The sequence below is a fragment of the Zalophus californianus genome, chromosome 13, assembly GCF_009762305.2.
Source record: "Zalophus californianus isolate mZalCal1 chromosome 13, mZalCal1.pri.v2, whole genome shotgun sequence".
NCBI classification, from domain to species: domain Eukaryota; kingdom Metazoa; phylum Chordata; class Mammalia; order Carnivora; family Otariidae; genus Zalophus; species Zalophus californianus.
The window spans coordinates 65,701,894-65,715,759 of record NC_045607.1 but is presented as its reverse complement, the minus strand read 5'-3'; the positions used below and the strand labels follow the sequence as shown (position 1 = coordinate 65,715,759).

Sequence of the window (13,866 nt, the reverse complement as noted above, 5' to 3'; positions counted from 1 at the left end):
CTTGATTTAACTTACCCAGAAGCTATAACAATTGTAAACATAAATGCACCAAACAAGTGAGCCCTAAAATATTAAAGCAAATATTGACAGAATTGAAAGGGGAAAATAGCTCTATAATAGCAGTAGAAGACTTCAATACCCCATTTTCATTAATGGGTAGAACATCTAGTCAGGAGATCAAGAAGGGAAGAAAGACTTGAATAGCCCTATAGATAAATTGGACCTATCAAACATATACAGAACTCTCCTTCCAACAACAGCGTAATACACATTTTTCTCAAGTGCACATGGTACATTCTCCATGATAGGCCATATGTTAGGTTATAAAACATGTTAATAAATTTTAAAAGATTGAAATCTTACAGTTTCCTTTCCAAACACAATAGAATGAAATTAAAAACAGCAGAAAAACACTGGAAAATCCACAGATATGTTGAAATTAAATGGGGTGCCTGGTTGGTTCGGTCCGTCAGGTGTCTGACTCTTGATTTCGGCTGAGGTCATGATCTTGGTGTTGTGAGATCAAGCCCCAAATCAGGCTCCAGACTGGGTGTGGAGCCTGCTTGGGATTCTCTCTTTCCCCCTCCCCTACTGGCATTCGCTCTCTCTCTAAAATAATAAATCTTTAAAAAAATTAAATAATATACTCTTAAACAACCAATGGGTTATAAAAGAAATCACAAGAGAAATTAGAAAATATCTGGGGAAAAATAAAAATGAAAACAATATTAAAACTTATGGGATACAGTGAAAGAAGTGCAAAGAGAAGTTTATAGTGGCAAACACATTAAAAAAAAAGAAAAGTCTGAAGTCAACACTCTAACCTTATACCTTAAGGAACTAGAAAAAGAACAAACTAAACCCAAAGCTAGCAAAAGGAATAAAGATTAGAACAGAGATAAATAGACTAAAAAACAATAGAAAAAGAAATCAACGAAACCAAGAGATCATTTTTCAGAATGATCAACAAACTTGACAAACCTTTAGCTAGATTAACTAAGAAAAAAAGAAGACTGAAATAACTAAAATCTGAAGGAAAAAGGGGACATTACTATTGATTTTACAGAAATAAAAAGGATTGTAAGACAGTACTATAAACAGTTGTACACCAACAAATTGGATGACCTAAATGAAATGGACAAATTCCAAGAAATGTAACTTACCAAGACTGAATCACTGAATCACGAAGAAATAGAAGATATGAATAAACCTTACAACTAATAAAAAGATTGAATCAGTCATCAAAATACCAACAAACAAAAACCCAGGGCCAGATGGCTTCACCGGTGGATTCTACCAAGCATTTAAAGAAGAATTAAAACCAATCCTTCTGAAGCTCTTACAAAAACTTGAAGAGAAAGGAACACTTCCTAACTTATTCTGTGAGGCCAGCATTACCCTGATACCAAAGCTTTTATGGGATATGCGGTATTATCATGCCCATTTTACACACGAGGAAGGTGAGGCACAATTTGAAGTAACTTGCTCAAGTTCACAGCCAGTGATTTCAGGATCTGAATTCATGCACTCTGACTTGCAGAGCCCACACTGTTAACCAGCATCTCACCACTGACCGATGTAAAGGAAAATAATCAAATGAAAGCCACAGAAAAATTTCTACTTTTTTTATCTTAACATTTGTTTTAATTTTGTTTTTCATCTGGGCCATTAAATTCTAATATATTATTTATCCCAGGGTACTGTGTTTTGGTACTCAGTTTAAGTTAGTTGCCAATAAAACTAAATGAACAGCATCTCTCTCTCTCCCTGTCCTTTAGTTGACTCTGGCAGGAGGAATCAAGGAGAGAAACGAAGATATAGACCTCCATACTGTATAACAGTTCCTCAACACTTGTTTTCATAGTAAAAAGACCATCACTTAACATATCCCTTCTTAATGGGCCTAGAAATTGATGAAGCGCAGGTCCAAAGCAACATGTTGTAAGGTTTTTGTCTGTAAAGATTAAAGAATATGTATTCTAACAGAATCTATCCTATTCACCAATTGACTGAGCACACACCCAAAAGAAATTTCCTTAGATCCATTTAAAAAAATTTTTAAGACTCCATTCCATTGTGGGAGAGAAAGGGATTGTGTGTGCCTCTGTATCTAGGCTGCAGGATGGACGTGAGAATGCAGTAACTTACCCTGGCTGTGCTGTGCCACAGGGTCCCCCATCCCCCTCTGCAGGTGCAAGATTTTTGGGGCCCTAGGATACCCTCTAGTAAAGCCCTCCTCTATGAGGAGCAATGAGTGAAGGAGGCAGAGAGTACCAGATACAACAACATAGAGTGACTTTATAAAGTCAAAATTAAATTTCCCCCAAATTTTAACAGTTTCAAACATGAGGCGGTTTGACCTTGCCCTTGGTCCCCACCGCCCAGCCCATAACTGTAACAGGTATTTAGAAACAGGTGACTTGGGGCACCTGGGTGGCTCAGTCAGTTAAGCATCGGCCTTCAGCTCAGGTCACGATCCCAGAGTCCTGGGATTGAGCCCCACATCGGGCTCCCTGCTCAGCGGGCAGTCTGCTTCTCCCTCTGCCTGCCCCCTCCCCTGCTCATGCTCTCTCTCTGTCAAATAAATAAGTAAAATCTTAAAAACAAAAAAACAGGTGACATCATCCAGAGCATCCAATAAAGCCTTCACCTGAGAGAAGCTCCCAGGCCTAGACCTAAAGTTAACCAGTGTGGTAAATCAGGTTATTGTTTTAATTCGCACTATGGTCCATGTCAAAATACCTGGGATGCTAGTCAACTGAATGATTCAACCAGACAGAAATCTCTGTGAAATTAGGGCTGCAAATCTACACTTCTATAGGTTTGCCAGTTGATTAACTGTTCCCCTCCCCCATTTTAAACAGTTTTGTTGAGGTATATATAATTGACATACAATAAACTGTGCATACGTTTCTTTTTAAATTAAAATTTTAGTAACATTCCATTTTTCTATCCTAAAGCTACCTCCTGAACCCAAAGTTGTTTCATTTGGTTTTGTTGGTTTTTGTTTTTAATCTTTTTACAGAGCATATAGGATTGGGCAATGCAGGGATGTGAAAGTGTTTAGGCTGATATCTTTGGGAACTGTGGAGGAGATCATGTACTTACGACAGGTATACAAGCAGGTAAATATATTTCCCTTTTCCTAATTAAGAAGTAAACATTTGTCTATTTCAAAAATTTCAGAAATTTGTGTAAAATTGTTTTTTTCATTTTATTCTAACTATAATATGGAATTTAATAAGATTATGAAATATACTTTAGAATATATTCTGTAAAACAGATGAATTCTTATGTTCATTGAACTTCAGAGCTGAAATTTTCTTTGACTAGTACTTTTTAAGCTTTAATGTGTACATGAATTACATAGGGATCTTTAACTACAGATTCTGATTTAGTAGCTCTGGGTGGAGCCCAAGAATTCTACATTTTTAACAAGCTCCCAGGAGTGCCAACAGTACTGCAGACCACAATTTGAGTAGCAAGGTCACAGCCCCCCAGCCTGTGGAGCAAGACATAATTGTATGCCACAGATGGGATACAGGTGCACTGATACATTGACCTCGCAGCTCTCTGGGCTGCAAGATTACCTAAACCAACTTCCAACCTTAAGAAACCTTTCCAGATAGGTGTTCATGTTACTATTTTCTGCATGTACCATTGCACAAAGAAGACTAAGGGAAAAATCCCTTAGAGATATCTAATGCAACCATTTCATGTTGTACATAATGAAACTGGGTCCCAGGGACACCCCAGTAAATGGAATAACAGGGGTAGAACTTGAGTGTACTAGCTACTGTGCTGGTGATTTTAGTGTTCATCTGAAATTGTATTAACTCTTTAATATCCTTAGCATATCAATTACTTCACCATTTATGTCTCTAAATAAACAAAAGTTATTTAGTTTATAATTGCTCACTTGAGAAGATCTGGAATGAGGTTCAAGTTTAATTATAAATGTTAAATTTGAATTACTCCCTATATATTCCATTGGCATCTATTTAAGAGCAAACATCTGCCACATGTGGTGGTAGTTAACCTAAGAATGATCCAATCTTAAATTTATGCTGTTTTCTTAATTCTAAAAATAGAATTGTACACAACAGTTTTGATTTTTCTTAAAGCACTTAGCTCTATAAGAAACCTTTCATCTTTTTGTTCTTTGGTATAGCACAACTACTTGAACATTATTTTGTCCAGATATATTTAACCAGTGTTGGAAAAAAGTAGAACATTATTCTTTTCATCTTAGGAACAGTTCTTTAGAATACTGTCTTAGACTTGTCACAATCCAGTATAATTTTTCTGTCCATTACTGTATATATGTAGTAATTTTCTATATGTATATACTATATATATGTACATATATACACTATATAATACTATTACTTCAGAAGATGAGGATAATGTCCGTTTTCAGAAGTTTGTATGCTCTACTTGGTTATTAAAATATTTTTTAAGCATGAGCCCGTTAGAAAAGACTCAACCATACAATTTCGTAGGCACAAATCAAGATAATATGGCAGTTGTGTGAGGAAAAAGGCAAGAGATGTGATTTAAAAGTTGACTGGAGTTTGAACCAACAGTGCATATGGCATACACACTCTAGCTAGCTTTCTGAGTATTCCTCAAATCCCTTGGGGAAAAAGAAATCCAAAATGATTTTTTAAATTATTTATTTGAGAGAGAGAGAGGGAGAGAGAGCAAGGAGTCAGCGGAAGGCCAGAGGGAGAGGGAGAGAGGAAATCTCAGGTAGACTCTGCTCTGAGCATGGAACCCCATGTGGGGCACAATCCCATGACCCTTATACCATGACTGAGGTGAAACCAAGAGTCAGACACTCAACCAACTGAGCCACCCAGGCACTCTCAAAAATGATGTTTAAAAAAAACTGCAAATATTTTGGAAAGTAAGAAGAGTTCTATTTGTGGCCCAGAAATTATAAGGAACCCTAAAAGACAAAAGGCATTTGGGATCATATTGAAGGAAGAAGCCAAGCTAAACTCAGAAAGAGACTATTAAAAAAGGTAGGTGCAGCTTCTGGATATTCCAAGTTAGAGTCAGCAGATACTAAAAAAAGGGGGGGAGTCTTAGGGTGACTATGATGCCCCCTCTTTGGGATATCATTGATGGTCTAACAAGATGGGTTAGCCCCGTACAGTCTTACCCCAAATGCAGCAAATTACAGCCAACAGAGGTGTCTGTTCTCAAGTAGGAACAATAAATAGAAATACTGGAAGCAAAGAAGCAAGACAGAGCTCCATATTTTGCTGAAATTGAGAAGAAAATCCCTCCTGTTGCCCAGAAGATTAAATACTTACACGTCCCCTGCTCTGAATGATCACTGCAGTAGGCTGAAATAAGAATATAGGGTATTTGAAGACAGATGAATATCCAACAAAAAATAATTTTTGAACAGTTTAAGAAAAGAAACACTATGAAAATCGTCCTCCAAGATATCAAGTCCTAATCCCTGGAATCTGTAAATGTTACTTTATGTGGAAAAAAGGGTCTTTTGGATGTGATTAAGGATTTTGCAATGGGGCAAATAGCCTGGATTAGCCAGGTAGGTTCTAAATCACAAATGTCCTTATAAAAAAGAAGCAAGGGGAAATCTGACACAGACAGAAGAGAAAACAATGTTACCACAGAGGCAGAGAATGGAGTGATGTGGCCACATGCTAAGGAATGCTGGTAGCCACCGACAGCTGGAAGAGGCAAGGAATGGATTCTCTCCTAAAGCATCTGCAGAGAGCATGGCCCTGCCAAAACCTTGATTTCAGCCCAGTGATACTGATTTCAGACTTCTGGACTCCAGAACTGTAAGAGTAAAATAAATTTATTTTGATTTAAGCCACCAAGTTTATAATTTGTTACAAGAGCCATCAGAACTATTATAGGCACTCAAAAAGGAGAAGAGGTAGAGGAAGAGGAAGAAGAATTAACATCAGAGAAGACAAAAATTAATAGAAAAGAATAAAATAGAATTTTAAAAATATATAAGTAGTATTTTCAAATGATGAGTGGGAGAGTTGCCTGCGTGGCTCAGTGAAGTGTCTGACTCTTGATTTTGGCTCAGGTCGTGATCTCATTTGTCATGGCATCAATCAAGCCCCATGACTGGCTCTGTACTTAGTGGGGAATCTGCTTGGGGACTGTCTCCCTCTGCCCCTCCACTCTCTGTCTCTTTCCAAATAAATAGATCTTTAAAACAACAACAACAAAAAAAGGTGAGTGAGGTTGCAGGATCCTAGAAATAAGAACAGACTACCAGAAAAAGAATCCATTAGCTTCCAGAAAATGAAGAACTCCAGAGATAGCTTGAGTAGAAGAGAGCAATGTTTCCATCTAAAAGAGAGAGCTAAATAATTGTTCTAGATTACAGAGCAAAAAAGACAAAGAATATATGTAAGAAAAGTTAGGGGAAATGAATTGTAGGTCTAGAAGTTCTAATACCAGTCTTATAGTTGAAGAGGGGAATAGAAGGAAGGGACGGAAAGAAACTAAATAAAGGAACAAGCATATAAAAAATAGATAACAAGAGTCCAAGAATTATATAGGCCCATGTAATTATGAGTGCTAAACAGGATGAATGAAAATAGATCCACACTTACACCATCTTTCTGTTATTATAAAACACCAAGGATAAAGTGAAAAATCCTCTAAATTTCCAGAGATGAACCTTCTGGAGAGAAAAAAAACATTACCTATAATAGTACTAAGATTAGATAAACATCTGACTTCTTTTTAGTGATTCTGGATGCTTAGGAGTAATGATTTCAAATGAGGGAGAATGATGCCTTATATTGTTGTCAAAGAAAGTGAATTTTTAATTCAAACCTTTCTCATAAAACAAGATTTTAACCTAGATGACTTCCACAGTGAATTCTATCAAACAATATTCTTTTTGAAAACAGTGGAGGAGAGAACACTTGTAACTTATTTTAGAAAGATAGAAAATGTTGATACCAAAATTTGGCAAAGATATTACAAGAACATAAAATTATAGACCAATATCTCTTATGAACATGAATGTAAAAATCTTTAACAAAGTCTGTGTTAGAACTTGAATTGTGTGCCCCCTCCAAAGAAAAGGTATGTTAAAGCCCTTCCCCTGTGTGTAACTTTGAAGGGGATCTTATTTGGAAGTAGGGTCTTTGCAGATGTAATCAAGTTAAAATAAGGTCATACTGGATTAGGGTGGACCCTAATCCAATGACTGATATTCTTATAAGAGGGAAATTTGGATACAAACTGACACTGAGGGAGAATGACCTTGATGAAGGAGGCAAAGACTGGAGTAATGCAGTTTCAAACCAAGAATGCCAAGGATTGGCAGGAGCCAAGGGTCTTCACTTGGAACCTTCAGAGAGAGTGTGGTCCTGCCAACATCTTGATTTCAGAATTTAGCGTCCGGAGCTGTGAGAGAAGCAATTTCTGTTGTTTTAAACCATCCAGGTTGTGGCATATTGTTAAAGCAGTCTTAGGGAACTAATACAGCCTCAAAGGCAAATATTGTAAATTTAACTACATTTTTATGTGAACCTTCTGTATGACAAAGGACCTACAAGCCAAATTTAAAAAGTGTCTAGGACATCATTAGTTTTTGAGGTAGTGTTCAACATTCATTAGTTGCATGTAACACCCAGTGCTCATCACTACATGTGCCCTCCTTAGTAATATATGCTGGCTAATTGAACATAATAATAAAAAAATTAAAATAATTTTTAGAAACAAGAAATCAGAAAATACCAGATACACATTATTAAAGATGGAGCTAAGAAATAGACTAAAATACATGAATATGAACCAAGAAATGCTCCCCTATATGCCCTTTTTAATGTCCAGATAATCAATATAAAGAGTTTTTTTGGGAGGGCGCCTCAGTGGCACAGTGGGTTAAGTGTCTGGCTCTTGGTTTCAGCTCAAGTTGTGATCTCAGGGTCATAGGATCAAGCCCTGCATCGGGCTCCACGGTCAGTGCGGAGTCTTTCTCTCTCTCTCTCTCTCTCTCTCTCTCTCTCTCCCCCTCTCTCCCCCCTTCCTTTCTCTCTCTCTCTCTCTTCCTCTCTCAAATAAATAAATAAATCTTTAAAATAAAAAAAAATAAAAAGCGTCTAGGAGGAAAATGTCCATGTATATGGTAAACAAAGGATTAGCATCTATAGTGCATAAAGAACTTCCACAAACCGATAAAAAGACTATGATTAGGCATTTTATTGAAGGAAAAATACAAATGGTTAATGCATATATGAAAAGATGCCTAACCACAGTTGTAATCTAGAAATATAAAATAATACAATACTGTGGGGGAGATGAACCATGAGAGACTGGACTCTGAGAAACAAACTGAGAGTTCTAGAGGGGAGAGGGGTGGGGCGATGTGTTAGCCTGGTGATGGGTAGTAAAGAGGGCACGTACTGAATGGAGCACTGGGTGTTATACGCAAACAATGAATCATGGAACACTACATCAAAAACTAATGATATAATGTATGGTGATTAACATAACAAAATAAAAAAAACCATACTGTGTTATGCACATTCTGCAAAATCTTTTTTGTGTGTGGGTTTTTGTTTTGGGGGATTGGTTTTAGGGATATAGAGAGATTGGTACTATTCGTTGTTGGTGGGAGTATTTGTAAAGAGGTACTCATACTATTTTTGAGACTATAACTTGGTCCATTTATTTTATAGGCTAAGTTAACATTTTAAAACATATAGCACCTTCTCCTTATCTGTCTGACAGAAATACTCTTATATACACACAGTGAAAGATAACAAGGATTTATATTCAGCATTATTAGTATTTGTTTAAAAAACTGAAAAAAAGAAACAGCCTAAATGTCCTGTAGTAGCAGAATGATAACATAAATTCTGATACACGCAACAGAAAAAAAAATTATAGACCAGATGTACTGATCAGGCAAGACCTCTAAGACATTTTTAAGTGGGACCAAAAAACCTGACTCACAAAACAAGTATATCAATTATGTTGATGCATAAAGTTATTTCTATGTGTATATATAAATAGCTCTAACTGCACTGAAAAAGATCTAGAAGGATATATGTAAACATTACAATGTTACTAAGACTTATAAAGGATGATCTGTATTATTCAAGGGGGACTATTACTTTGATATTTTGTTTGCATTTGTTGTGATAATGCATTCAGACATTTTATACTTTTAAAAAATAAAACACAAAGAAACTGTACTCCTTCATGTTTGGAGCATTTCATATAATCTAAATTCACCTTAATTTCCAAATGCTAAATTTTAGATTATATGAAATGCTCCAAATATATATGAAAGGTGAATAGATATATATAATTTAGAAATACATCTGTATTTGCAGAAGAATTGTAAGAATAGCCCAAAGAACACCCAATTAACTTCACCCAAATTCCCCAGTTGTTAACATTTTATCACATTTGCTTTTCTCTTTCCCTCAGCCATGATCTTTATTTTTCTGAACTGTTTGAGAGAAAGTTGCAGATTTATCACTTCTAAGTTCTCTAGTGTGTATTTCCCCCAAAGAAGGACACTCTCCTATTTATATGTACATATAAAAATAGTTGCATGCATATAAATACTCAGTTTTGTGTGTTGTCCTGCACTTGCTTTTTCCCTCTGCTCTCCTCTCCAGAATGCAGTTATTCCAATCAAGAAACTAACATGGATTACCTTGTAATCCACAAAACTCAATTCAGATTTCACCGACTTTCCTGGCAATTTCTTGTCTCCTTTTTTTTTTTCTGGTTCAGGATCCAAACCAGGATCGTGGTTATAGAGAATTTCTTTTCATGTCTCTTTAGTTTTCTTTAACCTGGAGTAGTTAGTTACCCAAGCTTTCCCTGTCTTTCATGACCTCCACAGTGTTAAAGAGTAAGGCCTTTCCTTGTGTTAGCTCGCCTTAAAGTAGGTCCATTTGATATTTCCTCATGTCCAGATTCAAGCCAAGAACCCCTGGCACGAATAGTTCAGAAACAATTCTGTCCTCTTCTCCTTGCATTGGTCAGAAGGCACCTGGTGGTGACCTTTATTTCCATTCAGTTTCGTGTCTGTCAGCTTTCTTCATTGCAGTCACCATTTTTTCCCTTTATAATGGATAAATATTTTATGGGGACATCCTCTGAGACTATGCCAAAAACCTGTTCCTTGTTAAGCCTGTACCCATCAGCCTTAGCATTCATTGCTAATTCCCACCTGAATCAGCTACCACCATGATGATTGTCAGATGGTGACTTTCTATTTTCCATTATTCCTTCTTCTTCGTTGCTATTCTACCATAAAAAAGAGTTTCCCTTGTTTTCTATATATTTATTTAATCTATATGGACTCATGGGATCCTGTATTAGTAATAGGTTATAATCTCTTGAATTTCACTGTATATTTTGGTGTTAAAACTGTCTCACTTCAGTCCAGTGAGACAAGGTGGATTTTGTGTCATTTTGTCAAGCCTCCATCATTCTTTTTACACGTCCTTACTCTGGTAGGCTGAATGATGTTCCCCCAAAGATATCCACATCCTGATCCCACAAACCCACCTGGATTCTCTGGGTGAGCCAAAGTAATCACTGAAGGGAACAGTTGGGCAGGAAGTTCGGAGAAAGGAGAGAGGGAGGAAAGCAGAAGCAGAGGGTCAGAATGATATGAAGATGCCACACTACTGGTCTTGAAGATAGAAAAAGGTGTCCTGGCTCCTCAGCATGGCGAACATTGCTTCTTTTCTTTCTACCTCTTGTACATTTTGTGCATTGTTATGAAGAAATCCAAATGTTTTGTAGCCTTGAATGGGTTTTTCTTAAGCCAGAACCTGAGCTACATTTTCCAATTACTGATTTTTTTTCCCCTCGCCCTCTTTAATTCTAACGTTATTTTCTTATAGCAGCCTATAGATGGATGTACGTGACCTTCGCTTTTACTGGAGCCACTTTGGAAAACTTACTTTATGTACAAAATAATGTGCCTTTTATAAATTTTGTGGTAAAACTGGTAGGGAATTTATAAAGATGCAGATTAATGCTTACAAATTACTTTGGTGATTATATTTAGTTTAAGGGAGAGTTGGTAGGAAAGGGTAAAATCATCAACTGGACCATCAGGTACATCAGTTGCTATGGTGATTCACTTTTCCCAGACTATAGCCTATGTTTCTAGAATATTGATACCAACTGATCAACTTGGATACTGATCCAAAGCTTCCTCATACTAAGTTCCCAAGGGTCTTGTTTTAAAAGGGACATCCTGGAGATGAGAAATTTTTACAAGTATACATTTTAGATTTAACCAAATCCAGGTATAAATTCTAGAAATGACACTTCCTAGCTGGGCAGTCTATGAGAAGACACTTAATTTCTCTAAACTTAAGCTTTATTTCTAAAAAGGGAGATAATAATGTCTTATAGGTAGGTATTAAATGAGAGAATGTACAAATATTACACAGGTAGTAAGTATTCAATAAATAGCAGCTATTAATAAGAATTATTTTAGTTGCCTAGAGTAATGTATTACAGTACAAATCAACTTAAATCACAATACAGTATCACTTCTTACTAATCCTTACATCAACAATAGACTGAAGTTATTTTCCACTCTGTGCAGTCTTTGCTTCTTCCAAGAAATTTTAAAGTGTATATGGGGTTAATGATTATATTTACATTGCATTTAGTAAAATACCTCGCAAATAAAGAAATACACTCTTGTTACTAAAGGTTCCTTCTATATTCAAAAGTGTTTCAAAGATGCAGTGTTTCTAAACAGTGATTGGGTTTTTGCTGCTGGTTGGCAATATAACGATGGACACAATTAGTTTGACAGCAACATAGTTGTCATGTAGTTACTTAGGTTATAATTTAACTTTGGTGAAATAGGGATATTTTTGTCAGTTTTAGGAGTTCCTGTTGTAATGAGTCTAGAGAGGAGAAAAGTGTATTCAAATGTGTCCTTTTATCATTAAACATTTTACAAGTGAATATTGCATAGTGATGGGGTCTTGACGCAGTTGGTAGAAAACTGATAAAATAGGAAATGTAAGATCTCTTCTTCAATAAGACTGGCCCGATTACTATTATTTCACCATAATGGCAACATCTGCCAGGGAAATTAAAATAAAATTTCCTCCCTAAGGAGATTCTGCCTGCTCCAGCTAAAGCTGTGTATATACAGGGAATGCCAGGAAATTCTGACATATTGTTGGACCAAACACTTCAAAAATATCTTCTGTTTTTTCTGTTTTAGCAACTTCACTGTGTGGTGGTTGGAAGTGAAAATGCCAAGCGATATTTTGAAGCAGTTCAAGGATCAAAAGAGCACCGAGGAGAGCTTTTTGGGGTCTATAATCTCTTCAAACTAAGGTCCCAAGGGTCTTGTCTTACGAGGGACATCCTCGAGGTGTGAAATTGTTCCCTGAGCTTTTCAATGATATTTTAAATACAGTTTTCTCCCTCAGGAAACTTGAAATATAATTGCTGGTACCTTTTCAGAGACATTTGGGGTTTTCTTAGTAAAAAATACCTTGTGTTTAGAATTTTGACTTTTAGAAAAATAGGAGGTGAATTGTACCTCTAAACTAAGATTTCCCCATGTGTAGTTGTAAATAATGTATACACACAAATACAGATACATATAGTAGATAGTATGACCTCCAAGACCATTTTCAGACTGGCAAAGAGCAATATATTATTTTGAGAACAGCTGCTAAAGTCAGGAACTAAAAAAAAAAGAAAAGAGAGAGAGAGACTTTCCTAAATAAACAAAAATATAAAATGTGTTTTGATTAAAAGTTACCAAATACTCCCTGAGATGCACTCTCATGTCTCATGGAGATTTTTGTTTTCTGTTCCCAATAAAAATTCCACACCAATATTTCAAACTCTCCCAGTTGCGTTCATCCTCAGCATACAGATGTTTCTTATTCTTCAAACAGAAATTTCTATCCTTTTTAAAAAATCGCTTAAATTCTTTGATATGTCAGGATCCTAAGGGTATTAGCCTGTTTTCTAGTTGATACTGATATGAGTATCATAAAATCCTGGAATATCATCTTTTTCAGTCCCCTCATCATATAGATGAGGAAAATGAGCCTCAGAAAACTCAAAAGATTTTTTCCCTTAACTTCCAGGACTTTGTAGTAAAACCTTCATGTACTTCATTGATTTAGTCAGTTTTATAAAAATGGGTCAAGAACAACTGGTCCCTGTCCTTAAAGAACTTAGACCATCTTGTTGAGAGGTGAAAGAGAACACTTACATAATGAACATGTAATACCATGTTAAGCAAGATGGCCAAGAGGAAGGCATGTATTGTGTATATCCTGTGAATCCTGCAGCTATTATACAGTGTCTGATGTATACTGCTCAATGTTTATTTTATAGTAACTATTTGATTTGAATTGAGTGGCCCATTTGAAGTCCCCCTGTCTTGGGGTGCCTGTCTGGGTTAGTCGGAAGAGCATGCGACTCTTGATCTCAGGGTTGTGGATTTAAGCCCCATGTTAGGTGTAGAGATTACTTTAAAATAAATTAAAAAAACTAAAGTCCCCCTGTCTTTTTCTTGAATATGCCGTCTCTTCCATGGACTTGTTCTTTCCCATTCCTTTTTTTATAATCAGTAACCTTGTGAGTATTCCAGGCCCCCCTCAGATCCTACTTCCTTCTCAGAGTAATACCCAACATACCAACCTATATTGGTGTTTCTCATTTAAAATTATTGTCTATAAAGTATGTTAGCATTATATGACTTATCCTTTTTTCTCTCATTTATCAAATATTTGAGTTCTTTATTTTATCAGAATAGCAGCCTATTCCTTAAGCAAATGTTAGGTAAGACATTCAGTATGACAAGTTATTAAATGAAAAGTTCTC

At 36.2% G+C, this 13,866-nt stretch overlaps 1 protein-coding gene across 5 annotated transcripts in view; it reads left to right on the top strand.

Moving 5' to 3' along the window:
* The window catches only part of ERCC6L2 (ERCC excision repair 6 like 2), a 159,956-nt gene that overhangs the window by 101,104 nt on the left and 44,986 nt on the right, over positions 1 to 13,866 (top strand). For 4 of the 5 annotated variants that reach the window (XM_027614939.2, XM_027614941.2, XM_027614938.2 and 1 more), the window contains 2 exons: positions 3,026 to 3,125; positions 12,242 to 12,394. In XM_027614939.2, coding sequence (XP_027470740.2) covers positions 3,026 to 3,125; positions 12,242 to 12,394 — 253 coding nt within the window. The remainder of the gene's footprint in view (positions 1 to 3,025; positions 3,126 to 12,241; positions 12,395 to 13,866) is intronic. The other variant, XM_027614942.2, reaches the window with a different exon arrangement.